Source organism: Anabas testudineus, chromosome 13 (assembly GCF_900324465.2).
Source record: "Anabas testudineus chromosome 13, fAnaTes1.2, whole genome shotgun sequence".
Lineage (NCBI taxonomy): Eukaryota > Metazoa > Chordata > Actinopteri > Anabantiformes > Anabantidae > Anabas > Anabas testudineus.
The window spans coordinates 13,645,729-13,671,201 of record NC_046622.1 but is presented as its reverse complement, the minus strand read 5'-3'; the positions used below and the strand labels follow the sequence as shown (position 1 = coordinate 13,671,201).

At 43.2% G+C, this 25,473-nt stretch overlaps 1 protein-coding gene across 14 annotated transcripts in view; it reads right to left on the bottom strand.

Annotated features, from left to right (window-relative positions):
• The window catches only part of mecom (MDS1 and EVI1 complex locus), a 127,249-nt gene that overhangs the window by 25,064 nt on the left and 76,712 nt on the right, over positions 1–25,473 (bottom strand). For 12 of the 14 annotated variants that reach the window (XM_026368805.1, XM_026368855.1, XM_026368875.1 and 9 more), the window contains exon 3: positions 429–563. In XM_026368805.1, coding sequence (XP_026224590.1) covers positions 429–563 — 135 coding nt within the window. Of the gene's footprint in view, positions 1–428; positions 564–1,824; positions 1,891–2,003; positions 2,646–25,473 lie in introns of those variants that run through there. The other 2 variants (XM_026368908.1, XM_026368918.1) reach the window with 2 other exon arrangements.

Here is a 25,473-nt window from a genome sequence, read left to right as displayed (position 1 = left end):
AAGAAGTGCAGCATGTGGGGGGGCTGTGTGTGTGTGTGTGTGTGTGTGTGTGTGAGAGAGTGCGTGTGAAGTGAAGACAGGGTGGGCTGGCCGCTCATGGGACTATCTGACTTAGATCACAATAACACCTTCTAACACCACAGCACACAGACAGGACAGACACTGGAAAATCCAGGGCAGCCTTCAGGAATCAGAGCTATGTTTTTTAAAAAGCAGACTACAGCTTCAACGCTCTGAATGACTCACAGTTGCACTTGATTCATTTTGCCAGAGAGCAAGACTCAGAAGAGGACACATCACCATGTGGGAGTTCAAGATCAAGTCATCCACATGTTTTTTCTCCCCCTCTTCTTTTTTCATAAGATCATATTTGACTTGTACTTTGTTGATGTTGTTCAGCCAGGCAGGCTGTGAGTCTGTGCACATACCTGATCATCTATCTGGCACGCTGTCAGGTTGTGCTGCCTGGCCGCAGGGGCAAACTGGATGTACTTCAGCCAACTCCCAATATTTGGCTTGCTGGCATCCACGCAGAATTTTACATGGCCTGACCCATCCAAGATCTGCAAACGGAGAGAAAGAGAAGGAGAGTGAGACAGATCAGACTTTGATCTGTATCAGTCCAGGTTACTGTGTCCAAACACTGACTAACCACATACCTCCCACAGAGAAATAAGACTCAAGTGTTAGGACCTGGGCTGTGATGCACGCACACGATTTGGGTAGAGTACAAACAAAAAAAAATATATATATATATGTATGTATGTGTGTGTGTGTGTGTGTGTGTGTGTGTGTTCATTTATATTCATATTAATATTAATATTATTATGTGTGTGTTATTCACACACATAATAAATAAAAAAATCTAACTAAATTAAACTAAAAATTGTATTAACTATCTGTGCCTTTTTATTTTTTTACTTGTGATAAAATTAGGTCATTTCCACTGCAGTCATAATAAAGTGTAAATTAAAATATAAATTATATTATAGCCTGTGTTTTTCATGATGCTAAGTGACAATAATGAATTAGTACATGAAGTGCCAATAAACGCTTTTATTTTGCCATTTGTTTTATTTGTTTTCATTTGTTGTGCTGCAGATAGAAGCTGATTTTTATTTCATTACCATCAATTATAATTGATGCTTTTAAAAAAATAAACGAATTAAAAAAATGTTGCTAAATTACTCTGAAATTAAATTGACATTTTCTGGCGCCTGAATTCGTTCTGTAAAATATAATTGTAACGAAAAATAGGAAAAACATCATCAACAACAACAACAATAATAATAATACAAACGAAGACTATTCGTTCACAAAATCATTACACTTCAAACATCTTAAGAAAAAAAAAACTATGATGAGAAATATTCTACAAATCATGAGATCACTGCACTTCAATGTTTCCAATATATTTACAGAGCATTTCTCTCGACGAACTGTGAACGGTGCAGCCTTGTTTTAATATGTTCTTATTTATGATACAACAGCTATAAACTTTAGTGGGAAACAAATCAATTACAGGAAACCACAAGTGATAAGAATTATGAAGACATAACCGACTGTTCTTTCTCAGGGTCACAAATCTTTCTGCCTTTGTATAACCTGCCACTGAATAAATATTTAGGCTGCTTATTAAGCCTTTTGTCTGCACTAACAGGATCTACTCATTTATCCTTCCGTGACTTTAACCGTCAAACTAAATAAGAAATTTACAAACACGCTGAACAATGACTTTGACTTTCTGCTCTCGTAGTAAATCGCTTAATAAAAAAAATAAAAAAACACATATTCTTTCTTGCACACAGGCTGGTTTCTTCTTACCGTCCAGAGAGTTGCGCACCGGCGCACGGCAGCTAAAACCTCATGGGATAATAAGCGCGTCGTTAACTGAGGAAAAGCAACGAAAACTCCCGTTTAAAATCAAAAAGAAGCAAGAAAACTACTGATTGCTTTTGCTACGACCTCCTTGTCCAGACTTTCTTTTGGAAAGTAAAACGCACCGATGTGTTGCTGTTATTTCAGCACCGGTGTCTCCAGGTCTCGAAGCCACGGGACGAGTCGACTCCTGGCCGGGCTGCGCTCACTTCACGGTCCCCTCAGACACCGCGCGGTGAGTAAAGTAAATCCTCTCCCACTATATCGTCTTACAGACACCGCGGACTCGGCTCGGCTCCTCTCACTGTCCTACGGAACTAAATCCCCTGCGGTACATCAACTTGCTCTCACAACTTTTCGCTGTGTGCGCCTCGCTTGGCTCGTCCGCTCCTCTCTTGTCACCCCTCCTGTCCTGACGCACCCAGGTGTCCTCTAGTAGCCATTCAACTTTTCATTCTGCTCTTCCTCTGCCTCCCCCCCCCCCCCCCACACCCCCCTCTCCTCCTCAGCCAGTCGGGATGTGTCGTCTATATGATAGCGGAAAGATTCAAGGGGGGTGATTTCAAGCATCGCCCCCTACTTTACGCGTCCCGGACTCTTTGTGTGATGTTTCTCCTTCACGCATTGTCTCACAAAGAGGGATCCAGTGCGTCCTTCCAGCCCGGAGAGGGGCGACTAAAACCACGGGACTGTCTTCCCCCCTGTCCCCGGTCGGAAGCGACTCCTCTCCGCAGTAAATTTTAAAGTGACAGGGGCCCGGGGTTGGAAAGGGTGAGCGGGGTCAGGCAGAGGTCGGGATGGGGCTTCTGAAGGGATGAAGTACACACACAGGCAGGACTTTAATGAACCAACACAAGCATCAAAGTGCTCTATTAGCTATTGGCCTTTCCACGTGTCCCTAACTTTTCCCTAACATAGGACGCCAGTTCTTAGACCAGTTTATGGTTTTATTAGGAAAGAAGAGATTTCCTCTACTCACTTTCTTTGTTTTACACCTCTAAGTAACGACTCAGACCTCTGAGCTGCGGTTATTAATAATTAAGCGAATAAGACAAGAATAAGAAATAATAATATAAATAATAATAAAACTTAGTTTGCGTTGAGGGAGAAATTTTACAACCAGACTTAAATGTTCTTTTGGGGACCTCCGGCAACTCCACAAGGACCACTGAACGTCCCTGTGCCACATTTTGAGAAACACTGACCCAATCACCTGCTTTTCTTTAAACAAAACAAAACAAAAAAAAGTTGTTGGTTGTTAAATACTTGTGCGTTCTCCCTCCTCCAAATCTCACCCATCAGGACCACACACACAAATAATTCACACACACAAGTGTGAATTATTTTTATTTCATCACAAAACAAAATTTAAAGAAAAATGCCACTTGACACAACAGCAGTTCGAGGGGAGTCAAAAACTAATATCGCGCCGGCCTCTGCGCATGCACCTGCTTTTCCAAGCAGCTCGCAAGAAGAGTGAAAACGCTGCGTTCACTGTGTCGCTCGAGTGTTTCATTTAAAGCTGAAAGCTTGAAGTTGAATCTGATACAGGGAATAAACGGATGAAGGTGCGGGATAATAAAGAAACGTCCTCGTTGTCAGTAAGTGGACTTTATTAGGCAGCTCATAAAGCCAGGGAGGACAGGGCTTTGGCTGATGAGAGCAGATGATGATGGATAACGTCTCACACTGTGACATTGACCTTCCAACCCAGATAATGCCCATTGTTTTACGAAATCGCGGAGCAAATGTGCAGGAAGGACAGGAAAAATCATGTGTAAATAAGGCAGGACCCCGCCACCGATTCCCATCGTCTTGCGCTCCTTGAGAACCGAGGAGAGACCCCGGTCCACCCGGTCATTGATTTCCTGCCTCTCCTCGACTTGTCCATTGTTGGAACCCTTTTTAATTTAGCCATAAATTGGGAAAGCTCAAGTCGAATGAGCTGTTCTATTTTCTTCCTGTCAGGATGAGGGATTTGTTTTATGATGCATTGTGTATTAAATACAAGTAATCTGGGAAAGTGATTGCTTCACGGCCTCCTCGGGACTGATCGAGGATCCTGATAGAGAGAAGAGTCTGAGCTCCTTTCTGAAAGGGAGGAAATATCTGAGGAAAGAGGATAACACGCGGGGGTTTGCGGTGGCAACGAGGGTAAAATGGGGTAACAGTGGCGGGACCCCGTAAGCCTGGGCGCACGACGGAAGCCTGTACTTCTTTCCACAGTCAGGAGATGGCGTGCTCAACTGAGGTGAACTTAAAAAAAAAAAAAAAACACAACTCAGGATGAGAAGTGGAACATTTCAGATGACAATATGATAGTTAAGCATAATGATGGGGTTGCATTTGTCATAAAATCTGCTTCTTAAATGATGCACAAGAACAAAACGTGCGCATATGTGACATGTAGCTGCTCAGACACCAAGAGTTGCACTGATATAAGACACTCGATGGGTTTTAGGGGCTCGGATATTTTGGCACAGGGTTAAGAAACAATTTCAGAGCAAAAAAAAAAAAAAAAAATCAATGCAGCTTTGCTTTGTGGGTCACGTGCTGGCCTTTATTTCTGAGCTGTGAATTTCTCCTGCAGCTTATATCTCAGTTTGTAACAGGCTGACTTGTTATAAGATGGGGGTCATTTCATTCTCGTCCGTGTGAAGTGCAGCAGAAAACATCTACATTAAGGCGTCAAATCGCTAGATGGGACATGAAAGATTCAGCTGTAAGGGCTTGAATATATAATCACCTGAACGAGCGGCCGTAAAGCTCCTTAGTCCACACGGAGGAGACGGATGTGGGTGAATTTAAAACAATTGTTCATTTGTTAATAAACCACCAGAGTGATTTGCAAGGCGCAGCTCTAATTTATATTTATTTGAGCCATCTGCTGTAAACACCATTCTGATGTGCTGAGATTAAATAGATGGGTTTTATCGGAATTATTCCATGCCTTTGTCATAATGATTCTGACATCCTAAGTAGCGGTGTGGAAAAGCTGTTTATCAACAAATTACAAACCAAATACGCGCAGGCTTCGGGGTATGTTACTTCTGACTGTATCGTGCCACACAGCATTTCATACTTATTTAAGGGCCTCTTAAAACATACAGCATCCGGATAATGTTTAGTGCTGAGGCTTTAAAGTGCCATGAAATTCTTGAAAAGGAGGTTCAATTGCTTAAATGAGCTCATGCTTATTTTGCTTGCGGCTTTCTTGTTTGTTTTAAGAGTTCAGTCACGCAAAAAAAAAAAAAAAAAAAAAACAACAATTCATACATGAATGTAGAGATTTTCTTTTTTTTGTATTTAATGATCAAATCGCTTCTCGTTCTACTTCATCTGATGCTCAGTCCTTTCTTCTTTTTCTACGCTTTCTGTAACTTTGCAGACACGGGTCTGTGTTGCTGCTCTAGAAGGTGATGCGTTTTTTTTTTTTTTTTGCTGCCCGATCCACAGCCATGTGAAGTCAGATGGGACGGTACTGGGGGGAAGAGTGGGGGATTCCCGTGTGGGTTGCAAACTGACTCCAGCCAGCGAGCTGCAGAGACTACCGCTGCAGCCGAGGGGCCACATGGAAACACTGTGTAGGCCCGTGTGGCGCATTCCAGCACATCCTCCAGGAGAGCGGAAAAAACAGAAAGAGAGGACAGAAAGAAAATACCGAGGCCAAATCCACATAAAATAGTCCCACCATTCACTTCGAGACCTCCCATTGACACCGACGAAAAGCTGCGTTAAGCCTCCATCATGACTCTGTATATACCCCCGCACCCACCCACCCACACCTCTCCCTCCGTGCGCATTTTATTTTGCTTAAACGTGGGCCGATTCAGTCAAGTGGTAAAACTCATTTAAAGCTCAAACGAACGGTCAACCTCGAGTTTGCACAAACACTCTGCAACTTGTTTCATCGATGAACGCGTCCGTCAGCACAGATTAACGCACAGCACAATAGGTGCGCGCCCTGACATCCCGATGTTAAAGCACAGACATGTTGTCCAGACGCAGCCCCCAATTACTGTTAAAACAGAACAGAGGAAATTAAAGGGGAAACATGTAAATACAAAATTTCCTTTAGGTCTGGAAGTAGGCCCGTTGTGAGCGGCGTGTTAATCTCCACCTCAGTAATTTGGTTCTGGGGAGAAGACAGAAGCCCTGCTGCTGCGCCCTGCACTTCATAAATCACTGCTTTATGTGGACAAGGTCAGCGCCCCCCCCTCTCCACCTCTTCTTCCCCCTTCTACTGGCCCCTCCGCCATGTTTACCCGGCCGCCCGGGGGCTCTCAGGACCAGACCAGCTCACTTCTAATTACTGTGGATTATTTTCATTTGCCGGGGGTCAGCCAGGCATTCCGACAGGGAGAGGAGAGAAAGAGAGAGGGATGATTTCTTGACAAATTCTGCGGCCTGTGAGGAACAAGTCCGGAGTGTTTGATGGATTAAGCAGCAGATTTTGTTTTGGCACTGGCTGCTGTTATCTTTGACAGCTCGTTGCAGAGATAGCTGGCCAGATGTCTGCACACATGTCCATATCAATAAATGCTTGTTTATTCATACTCTAAAATAGACGTTTTCTTTTAAGAAAGGGGTGGGGTGGGGATGGGGGGGTTTGTTCCGGTGGGTTTAATCATTCCCTTTAAATGGACGAGAAAAGAGTTGTGTTAGAGAGACAATGCTGGAACAAAGCAGGACATTATTAGATGCTCGATTAAGAGGATTTATGAGAAGACATAAATGATCTCATCTTATTTACCAGTTACCAGAAGGAGGGTGTGGAAGAGGAGTCTTACAAAGGGATGCTGTGATTTCTCATCATTAAAATGTATTTATGAAGCTAAGCTGCAAACCAATGAAGACAAACTCTGTTTATTTCCACAACATTCATATAACTGAATCTCCACAAAATACTACAAGTCTGACCACAAGTGCTGGGTGAAGAGATGGAAATAAATACACTAAACACGATGTTATACCCATGAATTTGACTTAAACGTATAATTTAATGCTTCGTAAGTGTGAATGTAAAATGGAGAGTGAATATTATGAAACATTCAAAAGTGAATTTAAAGCTAATTACTTTGAAGCTGTTATTTAGAGGAGTGGTGCTTGTAATGTAGCTGCGGCAAACTGGTGGGGCGTTTAGAGGGCGTTGGAAGAGGGGGTAGGGTGAGGAGGAGGAGGAGGAGGAGGAGGAGGAGGGCGGTGATGTACAGAAAGAAGTGCAGGCTGTAGTAATCACAGACACTTCCTCCGCAGAGTCTCGGCACACAGGGCCACACTGTATGTGGGCTACAGAGTGCGATAAAGCCGCACATGAGTCAAAGGTCACGTTTTCCAAGCATAAATTCAGCGGGCACATAGTTCCTATACGCATGGGACAGACTGGAAACTTAAACAAGCCACTCCACCCCTACTCCAGCGCAGCAGAGAAGGGTGGGTGGGTGGGTGCGGGGGGTTTGGTAATTAGAGCATGTTGCTGGTCGCCGCAGGGTGAACCAATTGGCTCTAAAACGCTCCTAGATATCATCTTTAAAAGAGCTTTCTATGTACAGGAGGTAAACTGAACACAGCACTTCAGATGTTGAAGTGTCATCCATTCATTACATTTATTGAGCCCTCTTCTCACGTTTAAAGTCACGGCTCTGCTGTAACACTGGCACTCGGATTTTCATACAGCGTGTCTAATTGGAAGGCTAATATTTTAATGCCAGAGAGAGATGTAACCCTTGTTCAGTGTGACAGGAGAAGCTGCTGCCATGTTGGTTCAATAAGCCGCAAAAGAAAGGAAACTCAACACGTAAGAAAAAGCTACTGATGTGAAAGATGAAAACAAATCTGTTTTCAAGTTTAAAATGAGCCAACATTAGGTAAAGTATAGTTCTCTGTAACACTAATAGTGTTATTTACAGTGGAATCAAACTTGAACAAGATACAACTGAAAACTCTTAACATTTCTAAGACAGATAAATAAAATTGGTGAAAAAGACCATTTACCCATTAGTAAGACAGGTGGAGGAACAGACACCCAAAAGCTGACGACTTACAGATACACAGGCTCTTTTATGTATTTGCTTTTCTTGGGTGTTTTGCTTTTCTTTTGTCATGCAAAGCAAAAAGGCTTGAATTGTTGCACTGCAGACAAAAACCAGCAAAATATGACAAGTGGAACTAATGAGTATTTCTTATCCAAAAATTTCCAAGTAGTCAAAAACTGCAATGTGAGAAAGTGAGAAAATGTTCTCGAGTAAGTGTAAAGTATAAGCAGATTGTGTTCAGTAAGTCCATCATGCGCACGCACGCAACCCCCCCCGCAGCTACAAACGCTGGAATCTGTTAGCAGGCGCAGGTCAGCTCAATCTATGTGGGCATGAGTCAAAATTAACTTGGAAAACAACAAATCAGTTGCAACAACCCTAAAATGAAGGAAAGCTGCACGGCTCACACATAACACAGGGACACAGAGTGGCTCCCATTAAAGGCTTCACTGGCTTTCAGTAGCATCAAAGAGGTCCCTGAGTTAGTTTGGGATTATATTTAACTCGGGAGCTTGTTGCACTGCTGAGTACAGGGCACATGCTGATGCTGCTGCCAGTACACCATGCTCCTGGCATCCAGACCAACGCTCTCATTAAATTGTGGCTTGGGCACTATTTCCTACAGGAACACACACATGGAGTAATGCATGGACACACACGAAAACACATAAACACTCTGACAACAAAACAACAAAAAAGAAATATTATTGCATGCAGGAATTTTCTTCTACTTCTGCTCACACAAAGTTTTACTGCTCTACACAAGTAGCATAATAGTTTGTGTAAGTAGTATGTGTAATACTTTTATTGATCCTTCTAAAATTGATTCATTTCATTATGGTTGACCGTATTCTGTATCACAATATATCTATATCTAGGTAATAGTGATAATGTTGCAACAAATGTGTTTTGTTACTGTATGCATTATACAGCATTCGACCAAAAACCTCATGTGTAAAACTACAACTACAACAACTTTTTATACTATAAATACCATACAACTATTTTTTTTAATCAAATCTGATTCAATCATTATGATTTCAACCCATTTCCATTCTGCTGAAAGTCTAGGAATGGTAACATGCACACAGACTTGTACTTCAAAAACAACAATGCAAAGACTTCAACAAAAGTTCTCTATGTATGTCTGCGCGTCTGTACCGAACCCTTTCCTGAGATAATGCAATCTCACTTGGCACATTTCAGCAGTCAGACTTGATATGAACCATCAGACATGTGCGTCAATACTCCCAGGTTTATTCAATTCCAAACCAATCACTGTGGTGTCATACACTTTTGGGTTAATATTCTAACTGTGAGGCCCAGGGCTAGCTGTAGATAAATCAGCTTTTATGATGGGTTGTTATAGTTTTTATGGCACTGGGGTTGTGAGGGACTGATTTGGGGATCAATCACCTGCAGGTGTCTGCTGGGTGCTGGGGTGCGGTGAGGATCGATTGAGGATCTAGCGCTGCAGTGATGGAATAGAGGTGTGTTTGCGTGTGCACTGAGACTGGGTGCAGCTGTGGGCTGTGTGTATTAGTTTTTAAAGCCATGAGGGAGACAAAGTGATGAAGGTGTGTATGTGAGTGCTTCATAGACAGAGAGGAGATATATCAGGGGCTGGAACAGTGATGAAGGGCTGCTGGACTATGACCAGACCATCTCAGCTCCTATCGAAGACTCCCCCTCCTCCCTTTCCCTCTCTCTTAGTCCACTTCTTTATCTAGATGGCACTTTGGAAAATCTCATTGTCACACAACATTTACCAAAGACGAAATGCTCAGGCAAGCAGTTGGAGATGACTGGTCAGACAGTGCATGGAGCTTGTGTGCAGTGTATCTCTCACACAACCTCTTTCCCTCACGTCTTGCGTGTTTTCCACTGGGAGAGGCCAGCACTGTGGGTGCCAAACCCTGCCAAGACACACAAACAAGTGTGTGCATCTATGCGAACCATTGGCACGAGCGCCCATCGGCGCATAGACACATCAGCTGCACCGAAGTTTGTCAGTTTCTTGCGCTCTTTCTCTTCCTCCCTGGGCACGGTGTTTATACATGTTCAACATCTCCCCTGTCTGTCGGACGTCTGCTTCCTTAGTGCTGTCAGCGGAGCCCGGCTGAAACAAAAGAGGCGGCGAGCGGGGCCTATGGTTTCTGAATCAGAGGAAGTTGGTGCTGATTACTGCCCCTGAAGAAGCATTCCTATCCCGTTAACCCACACGTTGGCTGTCAACTCAAACCCATGCAGCAAAAAGCACTGGGAGAGTAAACACCACACAGCTCCACCCTTAGTGACTTCTCCCTGACATAGATAAGTCTCTGCTGCATCTTTATTTCCTCTTTTTTTGTCTCTTTTCTTCTGTCCATTCTCATTTTTAATTAATAATCTTCTCTCTTCCCTTTATCAACCCAAAAATCTTCTCCGTTTCCTCAAATTTCTAATCCACCCTCTGTTTTGTCTCCTCCATCATCTCCTCCGCGCAGAGACACAACAGCAGGCTCTTGTTGGAGGAGAGAACATTCCACCTTTTCACACCCTTACCTCTCTATCCCTGATGAATGTCTTCACTCCACTTGTTTATAAGATAGAAGGGGTTATTCATAATCAAGCCCAAGAGAGTATGTACACACAGTGGACATCCTGATAGAAGACAACGTATTAAATTTCTGTTTGTTTGACAGGAGCGCTGTCTCTCCTCTTCTCCTTGACGGGAAGACCCCCATCCATTCAAGCAGGGGGCATGACCCTAGCAGCACTCCCCTCTCTTTTTCTCTCTCAAGTGCTAACACATATTAAGTAAATGAAGCGTCTCCTCAGGGCGGCAGGAGACAAACGAGCTTCTTAAACATCGGAGGAGTGGCGGTTTGATCTCGTGTCGGCGGGTGTTTACGACGTAACTGCGGCTGAGTCGTGTTTGTGATGTTACCCATCTAAGTGTGTTTATACTGAGGTGGAGATGGCTCCGGTCTCTTAGCCAGGTGCTGAAGCTCTATGTCTTCTGCTGGAGAGGGAGAGTGCGCTTATGGATTTGGTGTTTGTGTGTTCATTCTCTGCAAGTCTGTGTCTATGTGTGGTAGTGCTTACAAGTCAAAAGCTGTTCAGGAAGCAAGACAGTGTGTATGTGTGTGTGTCCACCTACAGACCAGGCACAGATTCAGGTTAGACTGTCTGCTTTCATTCTTCTCCAGGCTCGTTGTCCTGTCTTTCTGTCTCATTCTCTCTTTCTGCTGCTGAAAAAACAACACTACTACTGGGAAGTGTAAGAAAAGGAAGGGGAGGAAGGAGGGGAAGCAGGACTGAGGTGCAGTGGGCTGGTGGCGGTGGTGGGGGGGTAGAAGGCCCTCAGGGTGGGTATAGGGTTTTGGTGAGGGCTCGGGGGTTGGTGGAGAGGTGTGCTCGGAGAGAGGGCCCTGGTGTAATCTCAGTGCTGAATAGACGAAGCTCTTAATAGAATCCCGTCGTCCGGCTGCCACCGAGAGAAACAAGAGCTGTAATGGATGGGCTCAGCTCTGGCTCCCACTTTCCCCCCCATGACCCCTGCGTTGGTCAGAAGTAAGAGCTAAAGAAGCATTGTAGCCCCGGGCCTGATTGAATGGGGAGGGAGGGAGGTGGCGGCAGTGGTGGTGGCAGTCGGGGGGGAGGCAGCCGCGCTGATAGACCAATTTCCCACTACTGCGAGCAGCAGGGCTTGATTGATGAGGGCTGGTGTTGGTGAGAGGAGGCCCATCACATGCGATCACATAAATACTTATTCAGCTCGAATTGGGCCTGACAAGCCTTACGACAGCTTTGTGCTGTCACAGATATCATTGGAAGGAAAACGCTCCATTAATCATGCGTAATTAACTTTTCAAGAGGGAGGTTCTGCTTGGAACCAGTAGTAACCCACTCAGTACCCAGATAAAAAAAAAAAAAATCCCAGCATCTTAACTGGGATTGGAGAGGGCGTTGTTAAAAGCTAGAGCCAGTTTCCCCTGAGCCGCTCCGTTTGTACAGGAAACGGCTTCATTAGTATCGTTTTAGAGCTCTAATGGGCTCAATACAAAGCCTCCTCTCTCAAACCCAGTCGTGTTCAGTGGCCTTACAGTGCAATATCCTGTGAGCGCACAGGGCCATAATGTTCCCTGTTTGAAGTCAGAGCAGAACCCATGTGAACGCCTGCCACCAGTTAACTACCTTGACCCCCCCATAAAGTAGTGTGGAGGAGTGAGTGTTGGAGAGCCCAACAAGTTATGTGGTTGCTCTCTCTCTCTCCAGGCCAAAGGTAGCCTCCCCTAGGGAGTAAACTGGACCAGAGCCCTTTTATTTTAAAGCAGCAAACCAAATGATTGGCTTCACATTAGGATTAACACAAACACACACATACTCACACTGATGCATGTTCAGACCTACTACCATATCTCATCTGATCAGCATTCCTCCTTCAGTGCTGTAATGCTGCCACCTGCATAGCTGCTGATGGACACAATGTAAGCAGTTGGCATGGGAGAACAGAGAAAACAATGGGGACAAAACAACTGTGCACCTCGATGAGGAAGTGAATTCAGCTCTTTCAGGAAACCCAAATGTTATCTTAGACTACATTAAGTGATTACAACAGTAGAAGGAAATGTGTCTCATGACTAAGAACCCAGCATAAATCCTAGAAACAGAACCACAGAACCACAAAATGCTGCATGGTATAGTTCAGGAATGTATTGCAAATAAGTAGAACAAAATATCAGACAAATTAAATCATGTGAAAAACTTCAAAACCCAAGATAAAAAAGTCTTTTAAAAAAAGTCTTAATAGTGCAGTAATCAAAGTGTAGGTATGGTCTATCATCCCTCTCAGCCACAGATCACAACCTTTCTCTGTCCTGCTGGCTTCTGTCGGCACCACAGATTTCTCTGACTCACTTGAGTCTTACTTGTGACATGCACACTTTCATTAGGTTATACGATATTTCTGAGGGAAACGGGTACCACAGAAAAGTTCCCAAATTGCCATACATGGATTACACACACACACACACACACACACACACACACGGTGTTCTTCAGTTGGTCATCTATGGTCATTTCCTATAAACATCTTCGTCACCGCAGCAAGGACTTACTCATTTCCTCCCTGCTAACTAGCTCCGTCTGTTCATCAAAGAAAGAAGATGATCCACTAAAACATAACAGTCATTTGCCACATAGACACCATGACTGAAAAGAATTACGCACCCACACGTGTGCAGGACACAGTATCTCATTTAAATGACAACATTAAAACTGGCAGCAGTGTCGTGAGAGCAAATGAAGGAAAAGTAACGTGGTAAATTTCGAAACTATGTTGTAATTCATGTTTTATTAAATCTGTTTTGAAGTTGCTGGTTTCTGAATATTGGCTTGGCACGTATGGAAGAATGAAACACAGCAAGGAGTTAAGAAATGTCTGTATGGATGTTGGCATGAGCAAGCACAGCTGATTGAAATCTAAATTGAAAGGCACACAGTGAGGGAAGCTCCTAATGCTACTGGATGCACTGGTCACAAATCCAGAATTAATACTGCCCTTAAGGTGTAAGCATAAAAGTATCAGTGGTGGTTAATTTATCATTATCATATATTCTTTATTTTTGATGTTCTTTACAGTACTTAGATTTGACTTATCATTGACTTATGTCATGATACTTGACTGCTTGAATAGTTTTTCTGTATCTTGATGATTTGTTTATCATCCAAACTGAAAGAACTAAACAAAAATTAATAACAACAGTTTAAAGGCAAAGCGTAGTAGAGGCTCAGACCAAGTTGTAACAGAAGGGGGCCATATTCAGGAAGACTTGGGAAACCAACTCGCTGGTGTAAAAATGGCAACATTTATTCTGGCATCCTTGGGAGAAACACAGTAGAATTGGTTCAAGTGTGTATTCGGTTATAGTCTAGATACAGAGCAATCCAACAGTAATGGCGACAGGTGGTTAAAGTGAGACCACACGCAGATGAGGAGAGGAGTGGAGAAGAGGAAGAGTGGAGGAGTGCGGGAGAAAAGAGGGAATGGGTGAAGGGTCAAGTACATTCATTCAGCTTAGTTTGACTTATATGGAGAGGGGAGACAACAATAAGTGCTTATGTGTCAGAGTCTTGAAGGTAGGAAAGCTCCTCTGCTTTCACAATGACCTACCTCACTCCACAGCCAAGCAGTGCTGAGCTTAAGCATTCACCACCCAAAACTACATTTCACTGATGCTCATCATGATTTGTCTGCTAGAAGAACAATTTGTAAGCTGGTTAAAAGATTTAAACAGCTAACTAACATTGTCCATTTCCCATTATAAACATCTTGAGTTGGCTGTGGTTCTTGCCAAACCTCAGGAGTGTATTGTATGCTAGAAATAGGAGAGAAGAGGAAAGGGAAGGCCAGAGATTTCCCAGAAGAGTCGGAGTCATCACCTCAGGGCAACGACAGTGAGAGAACAAGAAATAGCCACAGAGGTGAGGAAATGAGAGAAGACTTAAACGAGAGATAGGCGGTGAGATGGATAGGAGAGGAAGGAGGCAAGGAAGGCAGGCTGCATTCCTGTGGCCACAGCTGCGGGAGCTGCAATCACTAAAATGTAGCGCTGTCTCAATGCCGACGATTTCTGGACATGTTACAAACGAAATAAAACAGCACGACATGTCTGTTTTTTGAATCAAAGAAGAGACTAGCAATCAGCATCTTGGGGTTTACACTACTTCCCTGCTTAGTTTGCTCTCTTCATCCCTCTGGTTGACTATCATTCCCTCTGTGGCAGAGATGACCCCTTCTCTGTCTCTATATTTGCCCCTCTTTGTTCACCACCAACCAGTTGGGGCAGGCATCTAATTCTGAGACCATCGATCACTGGGCTGACAGCGGGCCCCAGGCGGGGACGGCCCTGTTATTTGGACTGTGTGATGACTTCCTCAAAAAAAGGGCCCCTCCTTCCCTCATAGGCCTGGCATGGCTGAGGTTTGGTTTGGAGCCTCTATACCTTCCCTGTATGTCCACAAAAAACACACTGGATTCACTGGCCGCATGTTTGGGTCATGCTAGGGTGAGCAAGACAGATAGAGTGTGGAGTGGGAGTAAAATAGGTTGAACGAGCAAAAGCTGTGGTCCTGGACATTTCTTGGTAGCTTCTCCGGCCCCAAGGAGCACCATGATGAATACTTTGGCAGTGGTAATAATAGAAGTGGAGGTTAACAGAGTACAATTGAAAGAAGAAAACAAAAAGCACCAGCTGGAGTGCTTGATTTATCGAAGTGATCTGTCCAAGTTATATCCAGCAAGATATAGGAACAGTTAATTATTATATTTATATTTCAACCCATTACTTGGACACGTGTTTTTTTTATCTTTTATCTCATCCTACGTCTTCCCAGCTGACAGTGTGTGAACATCCTTAGAAAAGATGAACCTAGAACCTAAAAATACCTATGAAGTTCCTTCCTTCCCATTTACTGCTTTACTCATCTCTGCACCTCATCCTGCCTCCTCTTTCTCTCTTAAGCTAAACATCTCCTTTCTTCCTTTATTCCTCCTCTCTCTATTTCACACACTTCTCGGGCAGTAGACCGGAACTCAGTGACATGTGGTTGTATTACTGTTATGCTGCTCACATCGTGTTATCGTTGGAGCCAGCTATAATTGGAAACAGGAGTCTTTCTATTAGGATGCATGGTGACACGGGTATCTGTCCCTTCTGATATTCCCACACTGGCTAATTTCGCCTCCCCTCATTTGCATTCAACAGAACAGAGACAAGTAAGCACGACAGCAGATTCAGACTCCGATGGCTGTACGCAGACACACATGGCAGATTACACCAAACTCTGAAAATATGTGACAACTGAGAAAGACAGATACTGCCTTTCAAAATGTGTAGTTGTGAGTTTGAGTTCAGCTGGTTATTTGTGGCATAAAGTCACTAGTTAACTCCCTACTATATCAGAGGATCAAATGTGATTCATAGACAGGTTTCTGTCTTTTTGTGCAATATCTATTAACAGGAAAGACTTAAAAAAATATATATTATAACGTAAACATTCAGAGAAAGGGTAATAGTGTATTTAATAATTATCTTAATTAGTGTTTTGTAATATAAAACTTATAAATAAGCCTACAAACTACCATACTTTCAGTGCACTTTAACTCAAAGGACACTAAATGTATAATGTAAAGACATTTGCAAGAATACAGACATGTCTGGAGTGTCTGTAAGAGTGCTGTGCCCTCCGTGAGGAGCCTGTCTAACAAAGAGTGCACACACTTCATTAGCACTGTCCGTGAGAAGGAAGAATTCTCACACATGGAATCACTGATCTCCCATCTCAGGCTACTGCTGTGCAGAGCCTGGATGCACTGGCTTCCTTCCTTCGAAATCTTCTTGGCCCCTGCCTAAACACAATGCTCAATTTGTTCGCCAAAGAAAAGGGATACACACAAAGCAGAAGAGATAAGGTTACAAACTGTCCTTACACTCACAGGTGTGGAACTCTCAAAACCTTTAAAACATCATCTAGCGCCCCGCCTATGCCACCACCACTGCTGCTACCTCCTCCTCCTCCTCTGCTTTCTAACAAAACGAAAGAATGGGCTTGAAGGATGGACAGATGATGAAGAGGAGGAGGGTGAGGAATGACAGAGTGCTACTAATGCAGACAGAGTTATAATAGGCTGGCTGGTGCGATTAGAGGGAATTTTGTCATTTCTCCACACACTGCATGCATATACATGTACACACACTCACACTTATACACGGAGAGTGCTCACTCGGCTGCTATCTCACATTGCATCACGCTGCTCTGCACCTTCACACTAGTACTCACCTTTGCTCTCTCAATCTCGCTGCCTTGCTCTGTTTCAATGACATCAAATGGCTTAGAGTTGACAAAAGAAGAGAGGGAGTGCTGCCAGCTGCCCCAGTGAGGTCATTCCCACACAAGCTCTTGCTTTCACTGCACTACCATGGACATGGCCTTGACCCCATCCCCTTCACAACAATTACTTTTTTCTACTAATTTACACAAAGTAACTCCACTTCTCTTTTTACAATTGCCCACTAGACACATCCAAAGAAATGCATTTCATCAGGCCTCATCCTGTGAAGCACCACAGGATTTGATGCCATGCCTTCTTAATGGACTTTTGGGGTATAGCAAGCATCGTTTGTTCCCACCAAACATGGCAGTCTGGTGTTATAACCAGTAGGCTGACATCTTATACAATAAAAATACCAAGATCAAGACAGCAAACAAGTGGTGATCTTGATTTTCATAACTCATGAACTCATAACTTCATAAATATTTAAGCAGTCAAACCAAAGCGAACCAAGCCACCCAGCCATATTAATATGAAGAGGACTCCAATACGATTAGTTGTTGGAGTTGCAGCAGGACACTCTCGCTGTCTCTTTCTCCATCACTCTTAGCTATTGGCCTCTTGGGTTGTCACATCCAGGGATACAAAATCTTTAATTGGCCCGCTGGGATGATTTTCCCTCAAAAAAATAACTTGTGTCAATGGCGGGCTTAAGTGTTTTTTCGCTTGCTTTTGTCATGTAGGTCTGTTGGATTTATGCTGAAATTGCACACAAGTAATGTAAGTTTGTTGGAATTATCACAAAGTGACTAAATAAATAAAAACTGCACAAGTTCTCTCTATCTCTTTCTCACACGTATCCAGATGCACAAACACACCTGTTTTCTCCCTGACAGGGTTACTAAGTCCATATCTCCTCCTTCATGGTGTGAACTGTAGGTGAATCACCGTCAAATATTGTCTCAGGATTTTCTCCCTTTATTTCCTCATCTTTTTGTGTCTTTCTCAGTGAAAGACTCTTTATCATTCTGCCATGAAGGCCTTTTCTTCCCCTGCTCATATCCGAAGGAGAAGAAGAAAGAGAGCTGAGTGCCTTTTAACAAACAGAACAATGACAGTTCATCGAGATCCTTGGCCTGTGTACATTCCTCAAACTTGCACAATAACTTATCAGAGGTGAAAGTAGGAAGGGCAAAAAGAAAGATAGCTCGTATGAAAGAAAGGATAAAGAGCAGAAATGTGAGGAGATAGGGGCATTGAGGTGAAGAGGTGATCTGTGTGTATATGAGATCTCATGAGTATGCTTCCTTGAACCTTTCTCAGTCTCTGAGGTCATGGTGAGGTTTCTTAAATGGTGGGTGGGATGCAGTCAACAACTTGCTGTTGTCAGCCTGTGTCCGGCATCTCAATGTTGATTTATCATCGCATACTTTTACACATATTGATGCATGTGTGTGCATATTTTTAGGAATTAAGACATACAAAAGTGTGAGAGTCAGCTGGTGTCTTTTTCCCCATCTTCTTCGATGCACAGCTTCTCTCTAAAGGACTACCCATTTACAAAAGCTACATGCAATTTAATCTGAAAGTAGAGCTTGTCTGCAAAACTTGATATTACAATTTAAGGCTACTTCTATTGGGTTGCAGTTCAAAAGAGATTAGGTATGCACCATTTAGTCATGCAGCTCTTGAGCCGGAATCAGTGGTGATGGTGATCAGTCCAAAGGAAACAGGATCTCATCTGAGCTGATCCAGATCTGAGACCAACTCGTAAAACTGTCCCCCTTAATGGATAACCTCATTGGCTGGACATACACTCACATACCATGTACATGCATGCAAAGACATCCAATCACACTCACACAGATGTATATGTGAACACATGTAAACCTAGGTAAAGGCAAACAACCTAAGGCCAACACCCCCCCCCTTCGTCTAAAACCACACGCACACCTTTTCATCAACACAGCTGTCCTTCTTAGAAGACAAGCTGAGATTTAAGCTCATGAATCCATAATACACAAATTCATGTAAATTGTTTGCTAAACCGTGTCATATTTGCATGTGTGTTGCAGGGCAAACAGAGCAGTGTGCACAGCTCCTATGATGTGGACTGGCTCTCTCAGGAGAGCACACACTCACATTCACACCCACACACACACACCAATAACATTTCCCTGCTGCCCTCTCCCGCCAAGCCCAGAGCTTGACCTCTCCGTGTCACTCAATCCACCAGGCAATATTTGCTTTCGTCATCATAAATATTAAATATGTGCAGAGGCAAATATTTGGTTTTGGCGACCTCGAAGTGGTAAATGAATTAATGTATTCACACCAGGAGACCTGGGGAGTCAGGGTGTTCTCGCACACACACGCCCTTTCAGCTTCTCCAGCTCTTTACCGTAAAGGCCTGTCAGTGGTCACACAGTGGAAGACCCACAATTCCTAAGGTATTGCATGAAAAAATAGCCGTGGTACATGGCTGAAATTTAGGCAGAGGGATTGTAATGTATCACAACTTTTATGCTTTTTATACCATCTTGCATAAAAATAAAGATAGAGGAAGAAATGTCATCTAAAGTGCAAAGTGCTGAATGTTTAGCAACTTACATTTTCCAAAATTGACAAGGGATGAAAAAGTTAATACTTACTTTCAACTGCATTTGATTACTCATGTTTTATCACTGTGAAAATGTTTACCAATCATTTGCTTACATAGATTCATCAATTTTGCAAGAGAATTGAAATGAAAGAGTATTTGTAAAACAAACAAACAACCCCCCCCCCCAAAAAAAAAAACAAACAAAAAAACAAAAAAAAAACAAAGAAACTAAAAAATGTGTAAATAAATTCCTTAAGAACTTCACAGTTCTCGTCATTTTTGGGAGATATTAACAACATTATGATCAAATCATCAGGATGACCTGTCGTGCTGTGGATCTCTGCTGTGGGTGGTATCATTGAGAGGTTACGGGTGGGGGCCTGGCGTCATCTGTAAACTGAGAAGAGCTGGCAGAAAGGATCCATTGCTGACCCCAGCCTTGGTGTATAATTGTGCACTCTGACCCAGGGAACATCCTAAATCACCAATCCAAACAGTCAAATCCCCCAGTAAATACCCAGGGAGAAGCCCTGCACAACACACTACTCAATTGCTTCCCCGGTTCTCAGGCCTGTGCGGCCCCTCCAAACCACCACACACAAACTGCTCTTGAGGAGCTGCCCTGTTCAGAATGTGGGTTCAATCCACATGATGCTATCATTTTGAAATGCTAGAGTGCTTAATTTAAAGTGATGGGCGGTCTGTTTATTCATTTGTCTGTGCTTTCTGTCCATGTAACAAATGGAGCCCTGTAAGACCACAACAGAAAGAACCAACGAAGGGGATCTGACCGCAATTTATTCTGGTGATAACTACATTCTTGTAAGAATAAAAGTGACATTATCTTTTTACATCTCTGACTGAGTTGCAGTGGACATCCACTCCAACTCAGCTACAAGATTGTGCCAAAATCCATCACTGATTAACCAACACTGATTCTCTCTTAGTGACTACTCCGCTATGGCTGAATATAGGGAGACATGCCATTTGTCTCTGACCACAAACTGAAGATACTTGGGGACTTTCAATGCCAGAGAACAGGATAGTAGCACTCAGAGGATGAGGGGCTTAAGGAGGACAGGAGGCTCAAACATTGTCGTTAGAAGGGTCTGAAGTAATGGACCTCCTGGAGTGCCTGACAAAGAGACCCAACAACAGAGAGATGCACTGCATCAAACCAGGAGGACAAGAGGGGTTCAAAAAGCGTTCTTCCCTGGGGCTTTAAAGCCTGGCATCCCTGTACCCTGGCCCAGCAGGGGAACAAGCTTCTTCACACAAACACAGTGGGAGGATGAGAGGATGGGACAGGCGAGTGCTACAATAGGACAGTGTGAAAGTGAGAAAACATGAGACACTGAATACTTCAGTTATTGTACTGAGAGCGCGTCCGTTGTCACTAACTGATAATGGTCACAACAGCTGTTGGACTTGAGTTCAATGGGTTTGAGGGGTACAACTTTCATACAGGGTAAGTTCTGTTTGTCCAACAGACTTATATGTGAATCAAATCATCTCATGTTTTTCTTTTTAATCATCTCTGAATCTGTATTGAACTAGAGACAGTTTTTTTTTACTTTTCTTTTTATCTGGTAAAAGATCATCATCACTGTCGCCACTGATGAGCACCGCTCATGTAGCTACCATTCATTAAAATTCAGTACTGATGGAAATGCCAATCTGACCAGTGCCAAGCCAAGCTGCACTCTGCCAAGCCAAAAACTGCTCGCGTTGTAACCGTTGCTGGCACGCCAAAGGAGAGCATAATGTGAGTCAGGTCCAACCTCTCTTTTGGGTGCCAAGAAGAACTCCGTGTAACCCAAAACACTGACAGGGAGCCAGTCCGAATGTGAATGTCCTCAAAGAAAACCAATAAAACAAGACTGTCATTGTGGCATCCCAAAGACCAGACAGTTCAGGAAGGATTTCTAAAATCCACTTTGTAGTGTATACATCTATCCTTGACTGAATTAGATGGTTTACAGTACATGCAAAGATAATCCCAAAATACCCTTGATGAACTGCCGTGAAACCCCAACAAGTTTGGTTTGTTTGTATATTTATCTGTCCTGTAAATGGCCTTCCTGTCATTCTGTCTATTTATGCATCTACTGGTCTAACCATCTGTCTGTCTGTCTGTCTATGTACCTGTCTATCAGTATGTTTCAACAATAGCAACTCTAAAATAATTTAATCTAAAGCTAAACTGAACTCCATGCTCCTCAATCACTGTGACCGTCTCTGTAGATCTGGACATGCCGTCATTGAATTTAATGTGATGTGGAACCCTTAACATAAAAACACACACACATATATATATATATCTGTCACATGTGGGCAATGGGCCTAATTTAGATGAACAGGTTTTATAATATTTACTCATCTACAAGAAAGAGAAAGCAGAGAAAAGAAAGAGACACAGAATCTTAAAGGCAAATGGACACAGAAAGAGAAATTAGTAGTTAGTTTTTTCTGCTTTAGTTTTTATAATGGCAGCATTCAAGGAAACAATGTGCTTTTAGTTTTAATAGAAACGTTTAATTAAGGAAAATGATCATAACAGGTTACAGCTGTGTCTCCCCCGCTCGCATGTGCCTTTATTGCATGTGGGAAATCCATTTCCACTTTATTCAGCCTGTGTCAGATTTATAGATTTACAACTGTCTCCTCATGCACTCAGCACTTCCTGTGACTTCTGATAGTGGCCAGTCTGAAACACACTGACATTGAAGACTGACAGAATAAAAAAGCACAGTTATTTTCTGATGGAGATATTGAGCATATGACATCTAATTCTCTCTTTTATTGTGAGTAACAATGAGAATTTATTGTGGTGCAGAATACTTAGTAAAGAATTTCTCTCTCTCTGCTTGGTGAGCTATGTCAACAACCACAGTTGCAACATCTAGAAAATACTAATATGGTGTCATATGTTTAGCTTTTTAGAAGAAGTTAGTCACATACATACACAAACATGGAACATATTTATTGTGCACACACACTGTAAAGCAGAATTTAATATGCATGCCATGTCTGTGTGTATTAAGGCTTGATTTAACACCAATCCAGGCAGTATGTTCTCCATCACAATGCATTTGTGTGCTCTTGACTGTCCCTGCACATATGAACACACACACACACACACAACACAGTGCCCAGCTCAGCTCAGCTCAGCTCAGCCTGCTAGCCTCATGGCTGTAATTGAGAGTTAATGACGCAGTTGGATCCGTTCTTTACTTCATATTAAACAGAGCTTGCTGCTGCTGCCCGGCTGTAAAAGCAGCCCACCTCCCCTCCTCTTCGTCATCTTCTTCTCAGCCATCTCCCCCTCCTCAGCCCCCTTTATAGCCCAGCCTGCAGTCCCTTACACTCCTTCTCATTCCCCAATAGATGCATCTAAACATTAGATTTAACAAGCAATGGGATCTTTGTTTAACTACGCCTTCAAGCTACTGTGCATGCATCAATTCATTTGCCCACATCGTTCACAAAAAACACCTATCTACTGTAACCATAAACACCCCCAAATGGCACATCTTTTAACAAAGACCCCAATGTAAAGCTGGATGACCCATACTATGGCTACCTGATAACAGCTCACCCCCTCGTCTTAGTGTGGGGTTTTCTCTCCCCTCTGTACAAGACACTGGCGAATGAGAAGCAGCAGAAGCACCCCCTCCTGAAACTCTAGCGAGAGGGGCTCCTGCGACTAGCTGGCGCCAAGACGTGCTGCCCACAGTGAGCAGGTCGCTCTGGGCCCTTCCTCTATCACTGACCAGAGCAGAGAGAGAGAGAGAGAGAGAGAGAGAAAAAGAGAGGGGGAGAGGGAGCAATTGCAGAGATGTTAGAAAGAGAGAAGGAGAGGGAGCGAGAGCCAGGCAGAGAAAACAAACAAGACAGAGGCTGCAGTGTGTGTCAGGTCAGTGGGGAGTTTCAGAATGTTCTTCACTGCTGTTCTCCAGAGTGAAAACTCCTGGAGGGTTATCTGCTCCTGGCGCTGTCATTTATCATCAGTCAGGAGAAGCAGGGCTACCTCTACCTCTAAAATGCAGTTGACATATAAAGACTCACACACAGACACACACTCACAGATGTGCAAAGAGAACACACATACAGATGTGCAGCCATTAACTTCTCATGCACATCCAAACAAATGACACGTATCATGTGTATACTATGTGTATCTATACACTTTGCTAACAGTAGCATAAAAAACAAACAGACGTTTGAGTATAAAATACATGTGGAGGATGTATACATGTCATTAAAAGAGACACGTGAAGAAGTCATAAAACTCATGTGGGGTGAAATATAGGCTCCAGAGCACGTGCAAACAAATGGTCAGGACCTCCCTGTGCTGTCCCAACAGCCCAGCAGTATCTTAATGGGTTTCCTTGTTCCCCAAACTATGCTGTAATCATAAAACTATAAGTTGTGTTTTTTTTAAATGTGTGTGTTTAACCATACACTCCATGTGCCTGACTATCTACTGTATAGAGTGCACACCATTTCAACAAATCAATGGTTGCACTTTCTGTAAAGAGTTACATAGAAATGATGATAATACTACTCTCACATATATATATATATATATATATATATATATATATATATATATATATACATACATGCACATACATACATACATATGTATATATATAACCGCCCTCCATGTGGGAGACTGGGGTTCGAATGCCAGCTGTGGTCCTTAGGCAAGACCTCCTTCATCAGACGCTTTTATCCAAGCATTTACTAAATGTAAATGTAGGGTAGTAAAACCAACAATTGCAACTAGAATTCAACAGCAACCTTTTATGAAAAGGTCTTGAAACCGCCTTTGTTTAAGAAATTGGTGTGCCTTTCTCATTTGCGGTGTTTTTCGGGGAGACAGAGCGCCTCAGAGTATTGCTCTTGTCACCCACCATGAAGGCATCCCTGAGGTGTCAGTAGGGCCACTGATTTGTGTGCTCCACTGTCTCTTGTCCTTCTTTATCTATCTTTCTCAGTTCCTTCTCTCAGCAGGCTGGTCTTGCATAACCATTTATTCTACAGATTTTTTTTTCTCCAGTGCCTGAAGGGTTCAATTACATACATAGACAACCCCTATAAACTGCTATTCTGGGTACTTTTTATTGACTTTTGAGCCAAGCTACCCTCCGGCATTTCAATTAACCATTTATAAGAGAAGAAACTACAATTAAATTAAAAGTTTCTATAAAGAGGCTGTCACATCATTACCATTCTGTTTTGGAAGATGGCAAGCTTTATCTAAATGAGATGGTGTGGATATGCGAAACAGCTGGAGCGGGGTGCCTCATTTGAGGGGAGGGAAAATGGGAAGGAAGGAGAAAAAAGATCTGACAGAAAGAGGCATGTAGAGAGAAGAAGAAGAGGGAGCGGGGAGGAAAAAAAAGAGGCATAATTAAAAAGTGAGCGGAAAGATAGCTGAAGTAGGACAGGGCAGGAGGGGTGAGAAGGCCGGCCGCAGGGCCATGCAGGACTGACCTTGCTACTTAGGCCCTAATTACATGTTGTGAAACTTTAGTCGGCTCAAAGTGATCTGGCTGCACTGGGCCTCCCGGAGCACAGACAGACAGTGAAATTACAACACTATTACACACGCTTCCAAAGAGACAGAAAGAGAGGGAAGGTAAGGGAGTGATGGAGAAGTGTGGGGAGGGTGAAAATAAAGAGCGAGTGAGGGACAGAGGAAGCTGATGTCAGGTCTTGAGAGTATAACAAAGCACGAGGACTCTCCTTTGTATGCTGCTGCTGAGTGAGCACTGGTATTTTTACAGGCCTAAAGATCTGTGCACTCATAACAATGTGGGTACACAGCAATCAGCAGGGGTGCCTCTGTGAAATATGCCCCTCTGCACCCCCCCCCCCCCTCTCTTAATATCTTCCAACCACAATCTGCTAAACACCCCCCTTAACGCACACACAGCTTCAGTAGCCATGTGGCTGCATTAAACAAGGCCTACAACCCTAAGCCTAGAGGCATCTCAAACACACACACACACACACACAGCTCTTTTACACTGTAACTATTAATAGTTTGCAGCCATTGTGAGTGTGTGTTTTAGCTTGGCGGCTGAAAAGGTAACATCTAAAAGTCACAACTGCCCAGACTTTCAATGACC